Source organism: Ornithorhynchus anatinus, chromosome 3, assembly GCF_004115215.2.
Source record: "Ornithorhynchus anatinus isolate Pmale09 chromosome 3, mOrnAna1.pri.v4, whole genome shotgun sequence".
In the NCBI taxonomy this organism is placed as follows: Eukaryota; Metazoa; Chordata; class Mammalia; order Monotremata; family Ornithorhynchidae; genus Ornithorhynchus; species Ornithorhynchus anatinus.
In genome coordinates this window covers 139,877,722-139,903,463 of record NC_041730.1, presented here as the reverse complement: position 1 = coordinate 139,903,463, position 25,742 = coordinate 139,877,722, and the positions used below count along the sequence as shown (strand labels likewise).

General features: G+C 50.5%; 1 protein-coding gene across 6 annotated transcripts in view; it reads left to right on the top strand.

Moving 5' to 3' along the window:
* Positions 1 to 17,350, top strand: part of PTPRE (protein tyrosine phosphatase receptor type E) — a 162,786-nt gene extending 145,436 nt beyond the window's left edge. For all 6 annotated transcript variants that reach the window (XM_029061304.2, XM_029061305.2, XM_029061303.2 and 3 more), the window contains 3 exons: positions 378 to 529; positions 13,673 to 13,808; positions 17,171 to 17,350. In XM_029061304.2, coding sequence (XP_028917137.1) covers positions 378 to 529; positions 13,673 to 13,808; positions 17,171 to 17,245 — 363 coding nt within the window. In that variant the 3' untranslated portion in view covers positions 17,246 to 17,350. The remainder of the gene's footprint in view (positions 1 to 377; positions 530 to 13,672; positions 13,809 to 17,170) is intronic.
* The last annotated feature ends 8,392 nt before the right edge of the window (positions 17,351 to 25,742 follow it).

The window sequence follows — 25,742 nt, the reverse complement described above, 5'->3', positions numbered from 1 at the left end:
GGGGCTGGGTTGGAGTGGGAAAGTAGCCAGGTGAGTAGGTGGGGGCAAGAGGATGGACGGCTTTAAAGCCCACGGTGAGGAGTTTCTGTTCGATGCGGAGGTGGATGGGCAACCTCTGGAGGGTCTTGAAGAGGGGGGAAACGTGGCCTAAATGTTGTCGTAGAAGAACGATCCGGGCAACAGAGTGAAGTAGGGACTGGAGAGGGGAGAGACGGGAGGCCGGGAGGTCAGCGAGGAGGCTGAGACAGTCATCCAGGCGGGAGAGGGTGAGCGGATGGGTGAATGTGGCGGTAGCTTGGATGGAGAGGGAAGGGAGGGTTTTGCGGACGTCGCGTAGCCTCCCGCGGCCGACCGATCCCCGTCCCCCTCGCTCCCAGGACAAGCAGAGCCGGCTGGTGAAGCAGTTCCACTTCCACGGCTGGCCGGAAGTCGGGATTCCCGCCGAAGGGAAGGGGATGATCGACCTGATCGCCGCCGTCCAGAAGCAGCAGCAGCACACGGGCAACCATCCCATCACGGTGCACTGCAGGTCAGCATCTCCTCCCCTAAGCCCCCCTCTCCTCGGGGGGGACCCCAGGGGAAACGCTGGCGTCGGTCGGTCGGTCACCTGTCTTCCCCGAGGCTTACCGTGTGCAGAGCGCTGTACTAAGCCCTGGGGCGAGGACAGTCGAACAAGAAACAGGCTCGTTCCCTGCCGACAGAGAGCTGGGAGTCTAGAAGAGAAATGTTGGTATTTAAGCACTTACTATGTGCAGAGCACTGTTCTAAGCCCTGGAAGCGGGGAGAGAGACATCAGTAGAATGTCAACAGACATCAGACATCATCCAGCCCGTCGTTGGGCGGGGATTGTCTCTCTCTGTTGCCGAATTGTCCGTTCCAAGCGCTCGGTACGGTGCTCCGCACAGAGTAAGCGGCTCGATAAATATGGTCGAATGAATGAAGAGAAATTAATAAATGACAGATCTGGACCTAAGTGGTGTGGGACTGGAAGGGGGGATGTATAAAGGGAGCAAGTCAGGGCGATGCAGAAGGGAGTGGGAGAAAAGGAAAGGGGGGCGCAGTCAGGGAAGGCTTCTTGGAGGAGATGGGCCTTCAATAAGGCTTTGAGGTGGGGCAGAGGGATTGTCTGTGGGATATGAGGGAGGAGGGTGTTCCAGGACAGAGGTAACAATAATAATTGTGGTATTTGTTAAGCGCTTACTACGTGCCGAGCGCCGTTCTAAGCCCTGGGGGAGATACAGGATCATCAGGTTGTCCCACGTGGGGCTCACATGTTTAATCCCCATTTTAAAGATGAGGTACCTGAGGCTCAGAGAAGTGAAGGTGACTTGCCCAACGTCACACAGCAGACAAGTGGCGGAGTTGGGATTAGAACCCGTGTCCTCTGACTCCCAAGCCCGGGCTCTTTCCACTTAGCCACACGGCTTCTATAGGGACTGCGTCCAACTCGATTTGCTTCTCTCCACCGTGGCTCAGTGGAAAGAGTCCTGGCTTGGGAGTCGGAGGTCGTGGGTTCGAATCCCGGCTCCGCCTCTTGCCAGCTGTGTGACTTTGGGCAAGTCACTTCACTACTCTCAGCCTCAGTTCCCTCATCTGTAAGACGGGGATGAAGACTGTGAGCCCCACGCGGGGCAACCTCATCACCTTGTATCTACCCCAGGACTTAGAGCACTGCTTGGCACAAAGTGAGCGCTTCAGAAATACCACCATCATTATTATTATAAACACAGTGCCTGATAGTAAGCGCTTAACAAATACCACCATTATTTTTATTATTATAAATACGGTGCCTGCCACTTAGTGAGCGCTTAACAAATACCACCATTATTATTATTATTATAAATACGGTGCCTGACACTTAGTGAGCGCTTAACAAATACCACCATTATCATTATTATTATTATTATAAATACAGTGCCTGACAGTAAGTGCTTAACAAATACTACCGTTATTATTATTATTATTATTATAAATACAGTGCCTGACACTCAGTAAGTGCTTAACAAATACCGTCATTATTGCTCAGCTGCATCGAAGCTGAGCTCATCATGCCCGTGCTTAGCACAATCGTGCTCGACGCAACACGGCTTCAGCGGGTTGGGCACGTGACCCAGCGATAGCAGGGCACCCCAACAGTTTCCGGGACCGTAGGGGCCGAGCTAATGTTGGTATTCGTTAAGCGCTTACTATGTGCAGAGCACTGTTCTAAGCGCTGGGGTAGATACGGGGTCATCAGGTCGTCCCACGTGAGGCTCCCAGTCTTCATCCCCATTTTACAGAGGAGGGAACCGAGGCACAGAAAAGTGAAGTGACTCGCCCACAGTCCCACAGCTGACAAGCGGCAGAGCTGGGTTTCGAACCCATGACCTCTGACTCCCAAGCCCGGGCTCTTTCCACTGAGCCACGCTGCTTCCCAAGCTGACACCGGGAGCCCAGAGGCCGGGGGGGGGATACATTTGAAGGACACAGCAGATTAAAGCCTCAGACAGTGAGCCCGTCGTGGGCAGGGAATGCGTCCGTTTGCTGTTGTCCTTCCCCGAGCGCTCAGTACGGTGCTTTGCACACATTAGGCGCCCAATAAATACGACCGAATGAACCAACGGTGCTGCACGCTGGGAGCCAAGGGCCGAGTACAGCCCAGCGTGGGGCACTGAAGTCAAGGAAACAGTGGCTCTTTCTGAGCGGGACCTTCGGGACGATCGAGGGACGAGGAGGGGGCAGCAGAAACGGCAAAAACAACAACAAACAACACGACAATCCGCGGTCTGTCCGTGCACACGATGCGGCTGGGTCTCCGTGTCCCGCGTTGGCCATTTCTGTACACACACATACACACACACAGAGAACTGTGGATAAATTTCGTCCATCGGTGATGTCTTCTCTGAGCACAGAGCACAATTATACACGTGTTTGTGGGGTTTTTGTGTGTGTGTGTGTGTATGTGCAATTGACTGTTACTCCAGATTTTAGTTCTCCCTTTGATTCTTATTTTCTAAAGGACGAGAAGTTAGGATTTGCATGTAAATTAATAGAAACCCAGCAGGGTAAATGGACTCTATTTGTCCCTCGGTGTCCGGCGACGTCTCCAGTTCTTTCGGCCCGAAACAAAAAGTCCCGTTGAGAGTCCCAACGGGGCATTTTGTGCCAGAGGCGAGCCGGGATGGGATTTGGGTGGGGGTAGGGATGGGGGACTGGGAACGGGCCTGGGAGGGCCACCAGGCCACGAAGCCGCCATCCCGGGTCTTTTCTCCCCGGACTAGACCCTCGCAGATGTCCCCGGCGCTTAGTACAGTGCTCTGCACACAGGAAGCGCTCAATAAATACCTTGGATGGATGGATTGCGGGCTCCATCTGGCCTGGGCCGAGCGAGCCCGGGATCCCAGATCCCGGCGCCCGACACTCGCAACGCTCTAACCTCTCGAGAGCCGAGAAGCAGCGTGGCCTAGTGGTTAGAGATCGGGCCCGGGAGTCAGAAGGACCTGGGTTCTAATCCCGGCCCCGCCACTTGTCTGCCCTGTGACTTTCGACCGGTCACTTCGCTTCTCTGGACCTCAGTTCCCTCATCTGCAAAATGGGGATTGAGACCGTGAGCCCCACGTGGAACAGGGACTGTCTAACCCGGTTTGCTTGTATCCACCCCAGCGCTTAGTACAGTGCCTGGAATTTAGTAAGCGCTTAGCAAATGCCATTATTATAATTATTATTATTATTATTAAAGCGTGGATCTGGAAGTCAGAAATATGCGGGTTCTAATCCTGGCTCTACCACTGGTCTCCTGTGCGATCTTGGGCAAGTTACTTCACTAAGCAGCGTGGCTCAGTGGCAAGAACCTGGGCTTGGGAGTCAGAGGTCATGGGTTCTAATCCCCGCTCCGCCGCTTGTCAGCTGTGTGGCCTTGGGCAAGTCACTTCACTTCTCTGGGCCTCAGTTACCTCATCTGTCAAATGGGGATGAAGACTGTGAGCCCCACGTGGGACAACCTGATTACCTTGTATCCCCCCGCCCCCAGAGCATCCCGACTCTGCCACTTGTCAGCTGTGTGACTGTGGGCAAGTCACTTCACTTCTCTGTGCCTCAGTTACCTCATCTGGAAAATGGGGATGAAGACTGTGAGCCTCACGTGGGACAACCTGTTGACGCCGTATCTCCCCCAGCGCTTAGAACAGTGCTCTGCACATAGTAAGCGCTTAACAGATACCAACATTATTATTGTTATTATTCTCCTGCCCTCTGTTCTCTCATCTGTAAAGTGGGGATTAAGATAGTAAGCCCCGTGTTCATTCATTCATTCATTCATTCATTCATTCATATTTATTGAGCGCTTACTGTGTGCAGAGCACTGTACTAAGAGCTTGGAATGTACAATTCGGCAATAAAGAAGGACCATCCCTGCCCACAACGGACTCACAGGTCTAGAAGTGGGGGAGAAAGAAGCAAAACAAACAGGCATGAGAAGCAGCGCGGCCCAGGTTTGGAGTCAGAGGTCATGGGTTCTAATCCTGGCCCTGCCACTTGTCTGCTTTGTGATTTGGGGGAAGACACTTCACTTCTCTGGGCCTCAGTTTCCCTCACCTGTACATCAATACTAGTAAACAAGCATCAATATAAATAGAATTTTATAAATATACATAAGTGCTGTGGGGCGAGGAGAAGGGGGGAAGAGAAAAGGGAGCGAGCGGAGGTGAAGCGGAAGGGAGGGGGAACTAAGGGCTGTGTCCAACCCATTAGCTTGTATTCATTCATTCATTCTTTCATTCGATAGTATTTATTGAGCGCCTATGCACTGTACTAAGCACTTGGAATGGACAGTTCGGCAACAGAGACAGTCCCTGCCCATTGACAGGCTTACAGTCTAGTTGGGGGAGACAGACGGACAAAAACAATAACAATAAATAGAATCAAGGGGAAGAACATCTCATTAAAACAATAGCGAGAAATAGAATCAAGGTGATGGAGAAGCAGCGTGGCTCAGTGGAAAGAGCCTGGGCTTTGGAGTCAGAGGTCATGGGTTCAAATCCCGGCTCTGCCACTTGTCAGCCGTGTGACTGTGGGCAAGTCACTTCACTTCACTTCTCTGTTCCTCAGTTCCCTGATCTGTAAAATGGGGATGAAGACTGTGAACCCCACGTGGGTCAACCTGATTCCCCTGTGTCTACCCCAGCGCTTAGAACAGTGCTCTGCACAGAGTAAGCGCTTAACAAATACCAGCATTGATGTACATCTCATTAACAAATAGGGTAATAAAAATATATACGAATGAGCGGACGAGCACAGTGCTGAGGGGAGGGGAAGGGAGAGGGGGAGGAGCAGAGGGAAATGGGGGGGGGGGAGGGGGCTTAGCTGAGGTGGGGGGCAGAGAGGCAGCAGAGGGAGCAGCGGGAAAAGGGGAAGATCAGTCTGGGAAGGCCTCTTGGAGGAGGTGAGCTCATTCATTCACTCAACCGTATTTATTGAGCGCTTACTGTGTGCAGACCACTGTACTAAGTGCTTGGGAGAGGACAGTAGAAGGATATGGCTCAGTGGAAAGAGCATGGGCTTGGGAGCCAGAGGTCATGGGTTCGAATCCCAGCTCTGCCACTTGTCAGCTGTGTGGCTGTGGGCAAGTCACTTAACTTCTCTGTGCCTCAGTTACCTCATCTGTAAAATGGGGATGAAGATTGTGAGCCTCATGTGGGACAACCTGATTTCCTTGTATACCCCAGCGCTTAGAACAGTGCTCTGCACATAGTAAGCGCTTAACAAATACCAACATTATTATAAAAAGACACATTCCCTGCCCATGACGAGTTTACAGCCTAGAGGGGGAGATAGATATTAATAGAAATAAATAAATGACGGATTTGGACGTAAGTGGTGTGGGGCCGGGAGGGGGATGGATAAAGGGAACGTGTCAGGGAGAGGCAGAAGGGAGTGGGAGAAGAGGAAAGGGGGGCTTAGTCAGGGAAGGCCTCTGGGAGGAGATGCTGTGCCTTCAATAAGGCCTGGAAGCGGGGGAGAGAGTAGCTACCCCGGCGCTTAGTACAGTGCCCGGAACATAGTAAGTGCTTAACAGATACCATTAAAAAAATCCAATATCATGCAAGTGATCCCCCTCAAAGGATGCTACGATTTCCCCCTTCTCCCGCCCTCTGCTCTTCTCCCTTCCCCTCCCCACAGCACTGTGCATATTTAGATATATTATTTAATATTCAATTTACTTTGTTAATGATGTGTATATGCATCTACGATTCTATTTATCTTGATATTTGCGCCAGACTACTTGGTTTGTTTTGTTCTGTTCTGCTTTGCCGTCTGTGTCCCCCGTTTAGACTGTGAGCCCGTCATTGGGCAGGGATTGTCTCTACCTGCTGCCGAATTGTCCATTCCAAGCGCTTAGTAAAGTGCTCTGCACATAGTAAGCGCTCAATAAGTACGACTGAATGAATGAATGAATGAATGGAAGAGTCCAGGGGTCCGGGGTGAGGGGAGGGAGGGAGAGGTGTTTCTTAAAGAGGGTTTTCCCAGTCCAGTCCTATTTAAAGCTTATATCGACCTTTCCCTCAGGCTTCTGTACTCCATCTGGAAAATAGGGATTAATTAATGTTGGTATTTGTTAAGCGCTTACTGTCTACAGAGCGCTCTTCTAAGCGCTGGGGTAGATATAAGGTAATCAGGTCGTCCCACGTGAGGGTCACAGTTAATCCCCATTTTACAGATGAGGTAACTGAGGCACCGAGAAGTTAAGTGACTTGCCCACAGTCACACAGCTGACAAGTGGCAGAGCAGGGATTCGAACCCATGACTTCTGACTCCCCAGCCCGGGCTCTTTCCACTGAGCCATGTTGAGCCCCATGTGAGACAGGGATTGTGTCCAACCTGATCAACTTGTATCTACCTCAGGGCTTAGAACGGTGCCTGGCACATCGTAAGTGCTTAACAAGTACCACAATTATCATTAATTTTATGAAATATGATTAATAAAAAAGTTGAGGGCCTTCTCAAAAAACAACAACCAGGCTATTAAAACGAAGTCTAAATCCCTTCATCTTCTGTTTCACCTTCATAGAGAAGCAGCGTGGCGTAGTGGAAAGAGCCCGGGCTTGGGAATCAGAGGTTGTGGGTTCTAATCCCGGCTCCGCCACTTGTCAGCTCTGTGACCTTGGACAAGTCACTTCCCTACTCTGTGCCTCAGTTCTCTCATCTGTAAAATGGGGATTGAGACTGCGAGCCCCACATGGAACAACCTGATGACCTTGTATCTACCCCAGCACTTAGAACGGTGCTTGGCACATAGTAAGCGCTTAACAAATGCCGTCATTATTATTATCCCTAGCTTATGTTTTCCCCATTCACATCAAGCCGGTGTCCTTTATTCATTCATTCATTCAATAGTATTTATTGAGCGCTTACTGTGTGCAGATCACTGTTACTGAGTGCAGAGCACTGTATTCAGCGCTTGGGAGAGGACAGTACAACAATAAACAGTGACATTCCCTGCCCTCGACAGGTTCACAGTTTAGATAGCTGCAAGGGGCTATGGGGTTTTGATAAAATGTATCAACACGCTAGGATTGTGCTTAGTACAGTGCTCTGCCCATAGTAAGCGCTCAATAAATGCTATTGAATGATTGAAGTGAGTATTTGAATGACCTCCAGTGACATAAGCACTCCGCTACTCCTCCGAGCCCTCCGGGACTTACGTAAATATTCTTATATTCTACTCTTTCCCCTAACCCTACTCTATCAGAAAAGCAGCGTGGCGCAGTGGAAAGAGCCCGGGCTTGGGAGTCAGAGGTCATGGGTTCGAATCCTGCTCCGCCACTTATCAGCTGTGTGACTGTGGACAAGTCACTTCACTTCTCTGGGCCTCAGTTCCCTCATCTGCAAAATGGGGATTAAGACTGTGAACCTCATGTGGGACAACCTGATGACCCTGCATCTCCCCCAGCGCTTCAAAACAGTGCTCTGCACATAGTAAGCGCTTAACCAATACCAACATTATTATTATTATTTTCATATCCTTCTCCCCCTGAAGACTGTAAGCTGCTTGTGGGCAGGGATTGTGTCTACCACCTCTACTGTAGTATATGCTCCCAAGCGCTCCTTATAGTGCTCTGCACACAGTAGGTGCTCAATAAGTAACATCGATGAAATGATTGAAATCTTGACCTCCCACTAGGCCAGAGATAAGGAGCGATTCGCACTGGGTCATTTAAGAGCCCAACTCAGAACTGCCAGAACGTAAACGGGTATTTTAGATGTCTTTGCGTGACAGTTTCCACGAGTGTAAAGAAATTCCTCACAATAATAATAATAATTGTGGTATTTGTGAAGCGCTCCGTGGCTCAGTGGAAAGAGCACGGGCTTGGGAGTCAGAGGTCATGGGCTCGAATCCCGGATCTGCCACTTGTCAGCTGTGTGACTGTGGGCAAGTCACTTCACTTCTCTGTGCCTCAGTTCCCTCATCTGCAAAATGGGGATGAAGACTATGAGCCTCATGTGGGACAGCCTGATTACCCTGTGTCTACCCCAGCACATAGTAAGCGCTTAACAAATACCAACATCATCATTATTATTATTACTATGTGCCAGGCACCCTTCTAAGCGCTGGGGTGGATTCAAGCTAATCGGGTTGGACCCAGTCCCTGTCCCAGGTGGGGCTCACCCTCTTCATCCCCACTTTACGGCTGGGGGAACTGAGGCACAGAGGAGGTCAAATGACTTGCCTAAGGTCACCCAGCAGGAGAGTGGCTGAGCTGGGATTAGAACCCAGGTCCTTCTGACTCCCAGGCCTGGGCTCTACCCATTCATTCATTCATTCATTCATTCATTCATTCATTCATTCATTCATTCAACAGTATTTATTGAGTGCTTTCTATGTGCAGAGCACTGTACTAAGCACTTGGAATGGACCATTTGGCAACAGATAGAGACAGTCCCTGCCCAGTGACGGGCTCACAGTCTATTCGGGGGAGACAGATTGACAGAAACAATAGCAACTAAATAGAATCAAGGTGATGGACATCTCATTAACAAAATAAATAGGGTAATGAAAATATATACAGTTGAGCGGACGAGCAGAGTGCTGAGGCGAGGGGAAGGGAGAGGGGAAGAAGGAGCAGAGGGAAGGGGGGGAAAAGAGGGCTTAGCCGAGGGGAGGTGAAGGGGGAGTTGAGGGGGAGCAGAGGGAAAAGGGGAAGCTCAGTGTGGGAAGGCCTCGCGGAGGAGGTGAGCTCTCAGGAGGGCTTTGAAGAGGGGAGGAGAGTGAGTTTGGCGGGGGTGAGGGGAGCCTCCGGGCTCCTCTTTGGGATTCTCCCAGGATTCGTCCATCTCAGTCCCCGTTGGGAAGTCTGCTAGGATTCAGTCCAGGCTCCTCCGAAATCCGCCTCCCGCTCCCCCTCAGCGGCCACTGGTCAAGAGCGCTCTTGGAGTCTCGGTGATTTTTGCTCCCTGCCTCGCTGATTAGCTCCCGGGATCTTGAATCTATTTCTTTTCCTGCCCGTTTAGTGGCCGCCCATTTCGTCGGCCTGATTTCCCTCCTGTGCTTCTAACGGAGCATGAAATGAACGAGGAGGATTTGGGTTTGTGTCCTAGGAAGGAAGAGGCGGCAGGCAGAGGGATCCCGGCGGCTGCGCTCGCCCGGGCCTGCCCAGCAGATGGAACCCTCATCCAGCCTTGCACCCCTCATCCACTGGTGGGATTGCTTTGTGCTTACTACGTGCCAAGCGCTGTTCTAAGCGCTGGGGGATACGAGGTCATCAGGTCGTCCCACGTGGGGCTCGCAGTCTTCATCCCCCTTTGACAGAGGAGGGAACTGAGGCCCAGAGAAGTCAAGTGGCTTGCCCACAGTCCCACAGCTGGCAAGCGGCAGAGTTGGAATTCGAACCCATGACCTCGGACTCCCAAGCCCGGGCTCTTTCCACTGAGCCACTCCGCTTCCCTAATAATAATGTTGGTATTTTGTTAAGCGCTTACTCTGTGCAGAGCACCGTTCTAAGCGCTGGAGGAGATACAGGGTGATCAGGTCGTCCCACGTGGGGCTCACAGTCTTCATCCCCATTTTACAGATGAGGGAAGGAACTGAGACCCAGAGAAGTGAAGTGACTTGCCCACAGTCACCCAGCTGACGAGTGGCAGAGCCGGGAATCAAACCCATGACCTCTGACTCCCAAGACCGGGCTCTTTCCACTTGAGCCACGCTGCTTCCCAAGCACTGGGGGATACAAGGTGATCAGGTCGTCCCACGTGGGGCTCACAATCTTCATCCCCATTTTATAGATGAGGTCACTGAGGCACAGAGAAGCTAAGTGACTTGCCCACAGTCACCCAGCTGGCAAGTGGCGGAGCCGGAATTAGAACCCACGACCTCTGACTCCCAAGCCCGGGCTCTTTCCACTGGGCCACGCTGCTTCCCATTAAAGGCCTTTTTCTGGGTAGTGCGCTTACTATGTGCCAGGTACTGTACTAAGCATTGGGGCACATTCAAGCTCATCAGGTCGGACCCAGTCCCTGCCCCACGTGGCGCTCGCTGTCTCCATCCCCATTTTACAGATGAGGGAACTGAGGCCCAGAGAGGTGAAGAGCAGCAGCGGGGCCCGGTGGCAAGAGGCCGGGCTGGGGAGTCAGAGGTGGCGGGTTCTAATCCCGACTCCGCCACTTGTCCGGGGGGTGACTTTGAGCAAGTCACTTCACTTCCCTGGGCCTCACTGACCTCATCTGGAAAATGGGGATGAAGACTGGGAGCCCCACGTGGGACAACCTGATCACCTTGTATCCACCCCAGTACTTAGAACAGTGCTTGGCCCATAGTAAGCGCTTCACAAATGCCATCGTTATTATCCTTATTAAGTGTCTTCCCCAAGGTCACACACAGCAGACAGGGGGCAGAGTCGGGATTAGAACCCACGACCTTCTGACTCCCGGTCCTGGGGTCTATCCATTAAGCCGCACTGCTTCCCATTTGGAATAAAATAGGTTAAATGGCAGGTAGGGAAGCTGTTGTAGTATTCAGTCGTATTTATTGAGCATTTACTGTGTGCAGAGCACTGTACTAAGCGCTTGAAAGTACAATACAACGATAGAGAGAGACAATCCCTGCCCACAGCTGGCTCACAGTCTGGATGGGTGGGAGAATGAAGCAATACGAAAAAACAGACAGGAGAAGCAGCGGGGCTCAGTGGAAAGAGCCCGGGTTTGGGAGTCAGAGGTTGTGAGTTCTAAACCCGATCCTGCTACCCGTCAGCTGCGTGACTTTGGGTCAGTCACCTAACTTCTCTGTGCCTCAGTTCCCTCACCTGTAAAATGGGGATTAAGACTGTGAGCATCACGTGGGACAGCCTGATTCCCCGGTATCTACCCAGCGCTTAGAACAGTGCTCGGCACGTAGTAAGCGCTTAACAAATACCAACATCATTATTATTATTATTATCATACCTGTTCTCCTTCCTGCTTGAACTGTGAACCCCATGTGGAAACTGATCATCGTATATCAGTATAAGGAGCAGCGTGGCTTTAGTGGAAAGAGGCGGCCTTGAAAGGCAGAGGTCATGGGTTCTAATCCCGGCTCCGTCACTTGTCAGCTGTGCGACTTTGGGCAAGTCACTTCCCTTCTCTGGGCCTCTGTTACGTCGTCTGTAAAATGGGGATTTTACCCCAGTGTTTAGAACAGTACTCGGCACATAGTAAACACTTAACAAATATCATTAGAGAAGCAGCGTGGCTCAGTGGAAAGAGCCCAGGCTTGGGAGTCAGCGGTCATGGGTTCGAATCCCGGCTCTGCCACTTGTCAGCTGTGCGACTTTGGGCGTCACTTCCCTTCTCTGGTCCTCAGTTCCCTCACCTGTAAAATGGGGATTAAAACTGTGAGCCTCATGTGGGACAACCTGATTACCCTGTATCCACCCCAGCGCTTAGAACGGTGCTCTGCACATAGTAAGCGTTTAACACAAAGTGAGGAAACCGAGGCACAGAGAAGTGACTTGCCCCAGGTCACACTGCAGGCAAATGGCAGAGCCCAGGTCCTCTGACTTCCAGGTCCTCTAAGACCTGCTTCTTCTAATAATAATAATGCCAGCAATTATTATATATATGTATGCTAATCGTAATAACAACACTAATAATAAGAATAATATTCGGTTGAAGTGACATTCTTAGGAGACAAAGAAGACACACCGGGAACATTCAGAAGAGATCTTTTTTATGAGCATTAGACTAATAGTACTCTTTCTAAAATCTCCAGCCGCTGTTTATTGTGGATTTTTCTAACCGTATCTCTTGAGCTTAAATGATACGTTCTAACATTCTAATTACTTTGGCTTCCATTTCCCCTCGCTGCAGTTTTGAAATTGCAACAAAATATGCTTCTTGAGATGAGGAAAATCGGATGGGGAAATTGCCCAGGGCAAGTTACTCAGAGCCTTTTTAATAATAATGATAATAGTAATAACAATAATAATGGTGATGGCATTTGTAAGCGCTTACTATGTGTTAAGCACTGTTCTAAGGGCTGGGGGGGATACAAGGTGATCAGGTTGTCCCACGTGGGGCTCACAGTGCTAATCCCCATATTACAGACGGGGTAACTGAGGCACAGAGAAGTGAAGTGACTCGCCCAAAATCACACAGCTGAACAGGGGGCAGAGCTGGGATTCGAACCCACGACCTCTGACTCCCAAGCCCGGGCTCTTTCCACTGAGCCACGCTGCTTCTCTAAAATTATCCCCGGCGCACTGTAAACAACGCCTATGTACCATAACTCTGATTGGAGAGAAGCAGTGTGGCTCAGTGGAAAGAACCCGGGCTTGGGAGTCAGAGGTCATGAGTTCGAATCCCGGCTCTGCCACTTGTCAGATGTGTGACTTTGGACAAGTCACTTCACTTCTCGGGGCCTCAGTTCCCTCATCTGTAAAATGGGGATTATCTGTGAGCCTCACGTGGGACGATCTGATTACCCTCTCATTTACCCCAGCGCTTAGAACAGTGCTCGGCACATAGTAAGCGCTTAACGAATACCAGCATTATTATTATTATTACGGGAGAAGGCAACATCCTACAGAAAAATGAAATGGACTAAATCCAAATTAAAAATCTACATTAATTTCTCAAGGAGCTTCACAGAAAACTAATTAATGCCATCATTATTCTCTGGGCCTCAGTGACCTCATCGGGAAAATGGGAATATGAGTGGGAGCCCCATGTGGGACAGGGACTGTGTCCAACCTGATTAACTTGTATCTACCCCGGCTCTTAGAACAGTGCTTGGCACACGGTAAGCGCTCAGCAAGTACCATCATTATTATTAATAAAAACTAATAATGTTGGCATTTTGTAAGCGCTTACTATGTGTCAAGCACTGTTCTGAGCGCTGGGGAGGATACAAGGTGATACAGGGCTCCCAGTCTTCATCCCCATTTTCCAGATGAGGTCACTGAGGCACAGAGAAGTGAAGTGACCAAGTCCCACAGCCGACAAGTGGCGGAGCCGGGATTCGAACCCATGACCGCTGACTCCCCAGCCCGGGCTCTTTCCACTGAGCCACGCTGCTTCCAGGCGGTCGATTTCCAGTTCGGAGGGCGTCCCCGGCTGCTTCTCCCGGCCTGTATTTGTCGGCGTCCGTGACCGTGGCCTCGGTGGCCTGTCCCAACGATACGATCTGTGATCTCGGCGTCCTGAGACGTCTGTGCTTCTCCCACAGCGCCGGAGCCGGGCGGACGGGGACGTTCATAGCTCTCAGTAACATTTTGGAGCGAGTCAAAGCCGAAGGACTCCTGGACGTGTTCCAAGCTGTGAAGAGTTTGCGACTTCAGAGGCCACACATGGTGCAAACCCTGGTAGGTCCGACATTCTTCCCTCCAGTCGTGGATTCTGGTCCCGGCTCCGCCACTTCTAATAATAATAATGTTGGTGTTTGTTAAGCGCTTACTATGTGCCGAGCGCTGTTCCAAGCGCTGGGGAAGATACGGGGTCATCAGGTTGTCCCACGGGAGGCTCACAGTCTTCATCCCCATTTAACGGATGAGGGAACTGAGGCCCAGAGAAGGGAAGTGACCTGCCCAAAGTCACACAGCTGACAAGTGGCAGAGCCGGGATTCGAACCCAAGACCTCTGACTCCTAAGCCCGGGCTCTTTCCACTGAACCACGCTGCTTCTCAAAAGCTTATTATGTGCAAAGCACCGTTCTAAGTTCTGGGGGATACGAAGCTGTCCCACATGGGGCTCACAGTTTTAATCCCCATTTTACAGATGAGGTAACTGAGGCGCAGAGAAGTGAAGTGACTTAATAATGTTAATAGTGTTGGCATTTGTTAAGCGCTTACTATGTGCAGAGCACTGTTCTAAGTGCTGGGGTAGACACAGCGGAATCAGGTTGTCCCACGTGGGGGTCACAGTCTTCATCCCCATTTTACAGATGAGGGAACTGAGGCACAGAGAAGTGAAGTGACTTGCCCACAGTCACACAGCTGACAAGTGGCAGAGCCGGGATTTGAAGCCACGACCTCTGACTCCCAAGCCCGGTCTCCTTCCACTGAGCCACGCTGCTTCTCTGACAAGCACACTTGTCTGCTGTGTGACCCTGGGCAAGTCACCTCACTTCTCTGTGCCTCAGTTAACCTCATCTGTAAAATAGGGATGAAGCCTGTGAGCCCCATGTGGGACGACCTGATCACCTTGTCTCTATCCCAGCGCTTAGAACACTGCTTGACACCTAATAATAATACTAATAATAATTATAACGATAATAATGTTGGCATTTGTTAAGCGCTTACTACGTGCAGAGCACCGTTCTAAGCGCTGGGGTAGATCCAGGGTCATCAGGTCGTCCCACGTGAGGCTCACGGTTAATCCCCATTTTCCAGATGAGGGAACTGAGGCCCAGAGAAGTGAAGTGACTCGCCCAAGGTCACACAGCAGACAAGTTAGAGTTTAGAACAGTGCCTGGCACATAGTAAGCGCTTAACAAATGCCATCGTTATTATTATCATTGTTATAGTCGTATTTAGTGAGCGCTGACTGGGTGCAGAGCCCTGTACTAAGCGCTTGGGAGAGGACAATAGAACAATAAACAGATACGTTCCCTGCCCGCAACGGGCTTACGGACTAGAGACTGAGGGTCATTCAACAATAAGAATCTTTCCCAGAACGAGAGGGAATTCAGGCCTGTCTGGGAGTCTTTCCACGGACTTGGGAAGACAAGTGGGAAACCGGAAATACAACCTTAGACTCTTCCCGGATGTTTTCCCTCGGGATCACAGCATTGAGTGGGTTAGAACAGTGCTTGGCACATAGTAATAATAATAATGTTGGTATTTGTGAAGCGCTTACTACGTGCAGAGCACTGTTCTAAGCGCTGGGGGAGATACAGGGTCATCGGGTCGTCCCACGTGAGGCTCACAGTCTTAATCCCCATTTTACAGGTGAGGGAACTGAGGCCCAGAGAAGTGAAGTGACTCGCCCAAGGTCACACAGCAGACAAGTGGCGGAGCCGGGATTAGAACCCATGACCTTCTGACTCCCAGGCCTGGGCTCCGTCCACCACACCATGCTGCTGCCTGCAAATTAAAATTGATCCAGGGATTGTGGTTTTTTCTTTTTTAAGGAATGAAAGGGACCTCATTTTGTCTTTTAGAGAGAAGTTTTTCTCTGTGGAAAACCCAGTGGTAAATTAGGTAGAATTGTTAGCACTTTAAGGAATTTTATTTTGTTTTATCCTGCGGGGAGAGATCACATCCTTTCTCTCTCTGCCCGGACAAGGGTTCGACTCCCGGCTCTGCCACTTGTCAGCTGTGCGACTGTGGGCAAGTCACTTCACTTCTCGGGGCCTCAGTTCCCTCATCTGTAAGATGGGGATTAACTGTGAGCCTCACGTGGGACGACCTGATGACCCTGTATCTACCCCAGCGCTTAGAACAGTGCTCTGCACATAGTAAGCGCTTAAAAAATACCAACATCATTATTATTATTATTATTATCATTAAAGGTGATTATGTCAGTTATTTTTGCTTTAGCTCCTCTTTTTCTCCATATAACAACATTCCATTCCCCAATTCATAAATCGTAATGTACTCTGTGGTATTTAAGTGCTGACTGTGTACCGCACGCTGTACTAAGTGCTGGAGTGGATACAAGATCATCAAATCCAAGTCCCCCCCATATTCTTTTTTCTCCTCTTTTCTCATTAATTCAATAGTATTTATTGAGCGCTTACTGTGTGCAGAGCACTATACTAAGCACTTGGAATGTCTCATGCACGATGACCATGGCAGTGTCAAAACAGAACATATATAAATCTGAGAGGTCAAAGACCTGGGATAAGCAGTGTGGATAAGAGAAGCAGCGTGGCTCAGTGGAAAGAGCCCCGGCTTGAGAGTCAGAGGTCCTGGGTTCTAATCCTGGACTCCGCCACTTATCAGCTGTGCGACGTTAGGCGAGTCACTTAACTTCTCTGTGCCTCAGTTACCTCATCTGCGAAATGGGGATGAAGACTGTGAGCCTCACGGGCGACACCCTGATGAGCTTGTATCTACCCCAGTGCTTTGAACAGCGCGTGGCACATAATAAGCGCTTAAAAAATACCATCACTATTACTATTATTATTTTCATCGACTAAATTTCACTTGGATGCCAAATCTAAAGTTTTTTAGGCGGATGCTTACCCTCAAACCTGCCGAGATTTCAAAATCGCTCATATTTCCATTTCATTTCGCTCGGTCCAACTTGCTTGGCTTTGAACTTAGAGAAGTAGCATGACCTTGTGGAAAGACCCCTGGCCTGGGAGTCAGAGGTCGTGAGTTCTAATCCCGGCTCTGTCGCTTGTCTGCTCTGTGACCTTGGGCAAGTCACTTCATTTTTCTGGGCCTCAGTTACCTCATCTGCAAAACGGGGATTAAGACCGTGAATCCTATGTGGGACAGGGACGGAGTCCAACCCGATTAGCTTATATCTACCCCAGCGCTTAGCATATAGTAAATGCTTAACAAATACGATTAAAACAACCAAAACTGCTTGGAGAAATTCTCATTTTACATTTTTCAAGCAGTAAAATAATGGGTTTTGAGCCACGTCGTTAATCCTAAGTGACCACAGATACTTTGTGTAGATGATCCTAGAATGTCCTTTTTATTTTCAACCTCTACTTACAAACTGTAGTCAAAGACTAGTCCGTTAACTTTGTATTCCTTATTTTGTTTTTCAGGAACAGTATGAATTCTGCTACAAAGTGGTACAAGATTTCATTGATATATTTTCAGATTATGCCAACTTCAAGTGAAGATTCCTGCCTTAAAAGTGTTTTTAATTTAATGGTCAGGACAGATGTTTGTAAATCCTGTTAATTTATTTCATGTTGGACAGTAACATTGTTCCTAATTCTTAATTTAAATTATTTCCATTCTTTTCACGCTTTAGAAGCCACCTACCCTCGATCGAAATGATTAGGACTGAAACCCAACCCCGTTAGAGGTCTTTCCAAATCTTTTGCAGAAAGCCAACGCTTCTGGTCCTCCGTTAGGTCTGTCGCGTATCCGACTGCCGATATCCGCAAACGGTTTCGTCTGTCGATAAACGAAGAGCAGTTGGACCCTCCCCAGCCGGGAACCCTGAAAGTTGGCAGAAGTTTCAGATCGCGGGCAAGATTTGCTGTCGTAGGATCGGTGAGGAGCATGGAGGATTAAGCTCACCTCGATGAGCCGATCCTAGACCCTCGGCTGCTCTGACGCTAACTCTTAGAGCCCTGCTTTCCGTGATCCCGATAGCGCTATCATAATGATTAATAATAATCCCGGAATTTGTTAAGCGCTCTCCACGTGCCAAGCTCCGGGGTGGGCACGAGATCATCGGCTCCCACGTGGGGCTCCCGGGTTAACGGGGGGAGAGAGGACGGGTTTCGAATCCCCGTTTTCGCCGATGAGGCCCAGAGAAGTGAAGCGATCGACCCGAGGTCACCCAGCAGTCAAGTGGAAGAGGCGGGATTAGAACTCAGGTCCTCTGACTCCCAAGCCCGGGCTGTTTTCACCGGGCCACGCTGCTTCTCAAGAGGAATACGAAACGAAGAAGTGGGATGCGTTACCCGCCCTCAAAAAACTTACATTCCAAAGGAGGAGACGAACGTTAGATTCTGCTTTAATGTAGAGCTGAACTAAACTTAGGCCATTTTTCTCTTCATGTATGTTTAAAACAACTAGTCAGATTTTTAAGAGTTCGTGGTCTAACCCTTATTTTGGATCTGCAGATATTTGCAGAATGTACGTATCGAAGAGTAAGTTTCAGTTTCGCTGCAAACCATTCTTGTTGGCCGAAATCTTTCCCCTAGAAGAAAAAAAGATCATTCCAGGTTTTTGTTTTTTCTAAGTGCTAGGAATCTTATAAATATTCTACGGAAACGAAGACGCTGTTGGAATGGAAGGAAGATGATGAAGTTTAAGCAACTGTACTTAAATATTCTGAAAGACATTTTAATACCTAAAACCCTAATTTGTCAAAGCGTAGGTGGTTTATAAGAATAACTTTTTAGAATATATATTTTTAAAAGCATCCCTCAACTGTAAAGAAAGAACAAATCCTTGATCCAAAGGTTAAAGTATTTTTGGGTGAAAATGCTTCTGAAACGTTATATCCTGGAAAACACGCGTCCTACCCAGAAGAGGACTTCCATAAGGGACCGAAAGTAGAAAATCCACACATGTAATTGTTTAATATCCGTGAGAAAATATCTCCATGTGGCCAATAATAGATGAACGAGCACATCGTTCCTTGTAAATGAGCACAAGGAATATGGATATCGGTTGACTGGATTTCCAAAAAGTATTTTCATTTAGGTGATGGGCTTTTGAAAGATTGGTTCTTTAAAAAAGAAAGAGGTCAAACTTAAAAAGAAAAAGAAAGCCCGCCTTGGAAATAAATGGCTAGGAGATCGTTAGACTTAGGAGAGTTTTGATGAGAAGAGTGTAATTTACAGGCAGACTTTCTGAGCTTAGACCGAAAGCAAAATCAGTTTGCCCCTGGGATGAATGGGGGAGTCTTTCTTGTTTCTTTCTTTTCTTTTTTTATGGTCTTTTTAAAAGCGCTTCCTACATGCTCAGCTCTGGAGTAGGTCCGAGCTAATCAGGTTGGAGACACTCCATGACCCGCATGAGGCTCACAGTCTTCGTCCCCATTTTCCAGATGAGGGAACTGAGGCCCAGAGAAGCGAAGTGACTTGCCCGAGGTCACACGGCGGACAAGAGGAGAACTGGGATTAGAACCCACGTCCTCCGAGTCCCAGGCCGGGGCCCTCTCCTCTAGACCGCGCTGTTCCTCCGAGTCAGAAGAAAACCTCTCGTTGGTTCGGCTCTGCCGCTTGTCTGCTGGGTGACCTTGGCGAAGTCACTCCCCTTGTCCCTGCCTCAGTTCCCTCATCTGGAAAACGGGGCTGAAGAGTGTGATCCCCACATGGGGCGGGGCCTGGGACCCACCCCATTTGCTTGGATCCACCCCAGCCTTTAGAACAGTGCTTGGCGCATAGTAAGCGCTTAACAAATACCATTGCCATTAATATTGGTGGGTAGGTAACACCCCAGCCATTCGGTCTCTGAGGCGGGAAAGGGAGGACGCTCGAAGCTGAGACCGTCGCATGTCAACGAATTCCTAAAGCGAGCCTCGGGAAGTCTTCGATCGGGGAAAGGGAAGAAGAGTCGATAAGCCTCCCTTCCCAGGATGTGGCAGAGACCGGGAATACCAGGATATGGAGACGAGTTAGACCGGAGATGTTAAGCAAGAGACCGGGTGCTGCTCGTTTTCGGCAGAGGGGAGCTAAAAACCTAAGAAGGGGTGAGTAGATAGGCAGTAGCGATATTAGCGATGGTCACGATCGACCCTCCGGGGCTGATGCAGCGCGCCGCAATCAACGATATTTATTGAAGGCCTACTCTGGCCGGAGCACCGTATGCACTTGAGCACCGTAGAAAGCACTTGAGCACCGTACTAAGCCCTCGAGCGCTGTAACGAGCGTCGGAGCCCCGTACTAAGCGCTCGCACTGCCCTATTCGCTTGAGCACCGTACTGAGCGCTTGGGAAAGAACGGCAGAAGCACGAGAGCCCCGCACTCAGTTCCTAAAGGCGGGCCAGTCGGGGCTACAGAGGGGATCCTTACGGCGAATGAAAAATACCCGGCAGGCCGCCATTTCCGGACGTTAATTCGTCGTCCACCGAACGCGCGGTCGGGCAGACCGAGCCTCGGTGGGAATTCTCCGGCGGCGGGTCTCCCTTGGAAGTACCCGAGGACCCGTCGCTCTGTCCCGCCGCGGTGACTGGAGAATAAACGGCGACCGACCGTCTCCCCCGAGAGTTTGACATCCGGTGGGAAGGGTTCGGCCGGACCTTCGCCGCGAGACTTTGAAGGCTCCCGCGCCACCTCTCGCCTCCTTCTTCAAGGAGGGTCTCGCGGCTTAAGCAGTCTAAGGCCGACAGAAGGATTTCTTCTTTTTAAATTTTCTATGTCGCATGCCGGTGCATTAAAATGCCAAATGGTGATTAGAAGATTCTGATCTGAATGTCCCCATCGGTCACCGTGTGACCTCCCCCGCCTCCTCCCCGTTCCCTTGGACTCGTTCTGCTGACGAAGACTGCACATCACCCTCCCGCCAGGGCTTTTTATGCGTTTTTTAAAACTTTAAAGAACAAGCCTGACGCTTCTTGTTTCAGCCTTTGGTAACGTCGCCCCCCCCCCCCCCCCCCCCCCCCCCCCGCCGGCCCTTTTTACCGTTCGTTTACTGATACTTTATTGTTTAACCAAACCGTGTTTAATTTATGTGAAATCTTTACAGCCTGTGTATGTGATATATCATTCCGAGTATCCTATTTTCTCTCCATCACGTCGACGACCGCGTCCCGCGGTGCTCACGACGCCCTTGGACGTTGCCGATTTCTTTGTATATGCAAACGAGAGCTCTAATACATTCTGATGCGAGGACAGATTTTGGCCTTCTCTTGAAATCCCTTCATTTCGTTCCCACGCCGTCTGTACGTTTAGAATGAGCGTTCATTCCTTCGGTCGTATTTATTGAGCGCTTGCTGTGTGCAGAACTCTGTCCTAAGCACTTCTTTGTGACTTAAGCACCCGTCGCACCACAGAATCACACCCTGAAGACTCTCAACTCCGGCGCCTCGTAGAGAAAACCGCGGGCTCGTCGCTGCCGACGGGAGCTACTTAAGACAATTAGTCGCTCGGTGCTCAGCGCTTAGAACAGGGCCTGGCGCATCGTAAGCGCTTAACAGATACCATCATTATTATTATTCCAGCAGTCAGGGTGGTTTGTTTACCTGCCAACATTTATTAAATCAGTCAGTGGCTTTTACTGAATTTGTCCATTCCAAGCGCTCAGTACAGTGCTCTGCACATAGTAAGCGCTCAATAAATACTATTGAATGAATGGACTTAGTCAATCGACCATATTCATTAAGGGCTCACTCTATGCAGAGCACTGTACTAAGCACAGTATAACCAAATTGGTAGACTCGTTCCCTGCCCACAGCAAGCTTACAGTCTAGAGGGAGAGACAGATATTATTATTATTGTTAACAATAGTAATAGTGATTGTGATATTTGTTGAGGGGGAGACAGACAATAATAATAACACTAATAATAATTGTGATATATAATAATAATGATAATGTTGGTATTTGTTAAGTGCTTACTATGTGCAGAGCACCGTTCTAAGCGCTGGGGTAGACACAGGGGAATCAGGTTGTCCCACGTGGGGCTCACAGTCTTCATCCCCATTTTACAGATGAGGGAACTGAGGCCCAGAGAAGTGAAGTGACTCGCCCACAGTCACACAGCTGACAACTGGCAGAGCTGGGATTCGAACCCATGACCTCTGGCTCCAAAGCCCCTGCTCTTTCCACTGAGCCACACCGCTTCTCAATAACGTTGGTATTTAAGCGCTTACTATGTGCAGAGCACCGTTCTAAGCGCTGGGGTAGATACAGGGTCATCAAGTTGTCCCACGTGAGGCTCGCAGTTCATCCCCATTTTACAGATGAGGGAACTGAGGCACAGAGAAGCGAAGCGACTCGCCCACAGTCACCCGGCTGACGAGTGGCAGAGCCGGGAGTCGAACCCGTGACCTCTGACTCCGAAGCCCGGGCTATTTCCACTGAGCCACGCTGCTTCCCCAAGCGCTCTGTTTGTTAAGTGCTTACTATATGCCAGGCACTGTACTCAGCGCTGGGGTAGATACAAGGTGATGGGGTTGGACCCGGTCCCTGCCCCATATAGGACTCACCGTTTTAATCCCCATTTTACAGATGAGGGAAATGAGGCCCAGAGAAGCGAAGTGACTTGCCCAGGGTCACACAGCAGACAAATGGAGGAGACAGGAATAGAACCCAGGTCCTCCTTTTCATTCATTCATTCATTCATTCAATAGTATTTATTGAGCGCTTACTATGTGCAGAGCACTGTACTAAGCGCTTGGGATGAACAAGTCGGCAACAGATAGAGACAGTCCCTGCCGTTTGACGGGCTTACGGTCTAATCGGGGGAGACGGACAGACGAGAACAATGGCACTAAACAGCGTCAAGGGGAAGAACATCTCGTAAAAACAATGGCAACTAAATAGAATCAAGGCGATGTACAATTCATTAACAAAATAAATAGGGTAACGAAAATATATACAGTTGAGCGGACGGGTACGGTGCCGTGGGGATGGGAAGGGAGAGGTGGAGGAGCAGAGGGAAAAGGGGAAAATGAGGCTTTAGCTGCGGAGAGGTAAAGGGGGGATGGCAGAGGGAGTAGAGGGGGAAGAGGAGCTCAGTCTGGGAAGGCCTCTTGGAGGAGGTGATTTTTAAGTAAGGTTTTGAAGAGGGAAAGAGAGTCAGTTTGGCGGAGGTGAGGAGGGAGGGCGTTCCAGGACTGCGGGAGGACGTGACCCGGGGGTCGACGGCGGGATAGGCGAGACCGAGGGACGGCGAGGAGGTGGGCGGCGGAGGAGCGGAGCGTGCGGGGTGGGCGGTAGAAAGAGAGAAGGGAGGAGAGGTAGGAAGGGGCGAGGTGACGGAGAGCCTCGAAGCCTAGAGTGAGGAGTTTTTGTTCGGAGCGGAGGTCGATAGGCAACCACTGGAGTTGTTTAAGAAGGGGAGTGACAGGCCCGGATCGTCTCTTCAGGAAGATGAGCCGGGCAGCGGAGTGAAGAATAGACCGGAGCGGGGCGAGAGAGGAGGAAGGGAGGTCAGAGAGAAGGCTGACACGGTAGTCTAGCCGGGATATAACGAGAGCCCGTAATAGTAAGGTAGCCGTTTGGGTGGAGAGGAAAGGGCGGATCTTGGCGATATTGTAGAGGTGAAACCGGCGGGTCTCGGTAACGGATAGGATGCGTGGGGTGAACGAGAGGGACGAGTCAAGGATGACACCGAGATCGCGGGCCCGAGAGACGTGAAGGACGGTCGTGCCATCCACGGTGATAGAGAAGTCTGGGAGCGGACCGGGCTGGGAGGGAAGATGAGGAGCTCAGTCTCGCTCATGTTGAGTTTTAGGTGGCGGGCCGACATCCAGGTGGAGACGTCCCGGAGGCAGGAGGAGATGCGAGCCTGAAGGGAGGGGGAGAGGACAGGGGCGGAGATGTAGATCTGCGTGTCATCTGCGTAGAGATGGTAGTCAAAGCCGTGAGAGCGGATGAGTTCACCGAGGGAGTGAGTGTAAATGGAGAACGGAAGAGGGCAGAGAACTGACCCTTGAGGAACTCCGACAGTTAAAGGATGGGAGGGGGAGGAGGCTCCGGCGTAGGAGACCGAGAATGATCGGCCAGAGAGGTAAGAGGAGAACCGGGAGAGGACAGAGTCCGTGAAGCCAAGGTGAGATAAGGTATGGAGGAGGAGGGGACGGTCGACAGTGTCAAAGGCAGCAGAGAGGTCAAGGAGGATCAGAATGGAGTAGGAGCCATTGGATTTGGCAAGAAGAAGGTCACGGGTGACCTTAGAGAGAGCAGTCTCGGTAGAGCGGAGGGGACGGAAGCCAGATTGGAGGGGGTCTAGGAGAGAATGGGAGTTAAGGAATTCTAGGCATCGATTGTAGACGACTCGTTCTAAGATTTTGGAAAGGAAGGGTAGTAGGGAGATAGGACGATAACTGGAGGGGGAAGTGGGGTCAAGAGCGGGTTTTTTTAGGATGGGGGAGACGTGGGCGTGTTTGAAGGCAGAGGGGAAGGAGCCCTTGGAGATCCTGCCTCCCAGGCCCGGGTTCTACCCACTAGGCCAGGCTGCTTCTCGTTAATATAAGTAAATAAACGATGGATATGGACAGAGGTGCTGGGTTATTGAGGGAGGGGGGAATAAAGTGAGGAAATCCAACTGCAAAGGCGACGCAGAAGCGAGGGGGAGAAGAGGAAAGGAGGGCTTAGTCGGGGAAGGCCTCTCGGAGGAGATGGGCCTTCAGTAAGGCTTTGAAGGGAGGGTCATCGTCTATCGGATCCGAGGAGGGAGGGCGTTCCGGGCCAGAGGCAGGATGTGGGAGAGAGGTTGGCAGCGTTCCCTGCCCGGAGCAAACTTAGATATGATTTTAGGAGGGTTTTGAAGATGGGGAGAGTGACGGCCTGTCACACGTGAAGAAGAGCGGTCCAGGCCAGAGACGGGACGTGGCCGAGGGTGGGCGGTGGGACAGTTGAGACCGAGGTACAGCGAGTAGGTTAAAGGAGTGAAGTGCGCGGGCCGGGCTCCAGGAGGAGAGTAGCGAGGTAAGATGGGAGGGGGCTGCCGCAATAAACTGAGGGCAGGGACCTATTGAACGCTCACTGTGTGCAGAGAGAAACGCGCTCTTTTAAGGGCTTAAAAACAGAGACCGTAGTAGACTCTGTAGACATGATCCCTCCCTTTGAGGAGCTTACGCTCGAGTTGGGCAGACAGATAGTAAAATAAATGACAGTGGCACGTGTTATCGGTGGTAATGGTACTCGTTAAGCGCTTACCATGTGCCGGGCACTGTTCTGAGCGCTGGGGTAGGTACAAGGTAATCGGGTTGGAAACAGGTCCTATCCCCCCAGGGGCTCACAGGGTGTAGGGGCTTGCCGTAGCCCAAGTGCAGCAAACGCAGCATGCCCAACACTGTTCTAAGCACTGGGGTAGATACAAGGTAACAATAATAATAATTACGGTACTTGTTAAGCGCTTACTATGTGCCGAGCAGCGTTCTAAGCGCTGGGGGAGATACAGGGTCATCAGGCCGTCCCACATGAGGCTCAGTTAATCCCCATTTTACAGATGAGGTCACTGAGGCCCACAGATGTGAAGTGACTCGCGCACGGTCACACAGCTGACAAGAGGCAGAGCCGGGAGTCGAACCCATGACCTCTGACTCCCAAGCCCGGGCTCTTTCCACTGAGCCACGCAGAAGCAGGATAGCCTAGTGGATAGAGCCTGGGCCTGGGAGTCAGAAGGACCTGGGTTCCAGTTCCGCCTCAAGTCACCTAACCTCCACACGTCAGTCACCTCGTCTGTAAAATAAAGATTAAGACCGTGAGCCCCACGTGGGACGTGGACTTTGGCCAACCCGATTCGCTTGTATCTACCCCCAGCGCTTAGTACAGTGCCTGGTATATAGCGAGCGCTCAGCAAATACCCCACCCCCCAAAAATTGTAATAATCAGGCTGGACACAGTCCCTGTCCCTCATGGAGTTCGAAGCTGAGGGTCGGGAAGAACAAGGATTGAGTCCCCATTTTACAGATGAGGAAATTTAGAGAAGTGAAGTGACTTGCCCTAACTCATACCACAGGCAAGTGGCTGAGACAGGATTA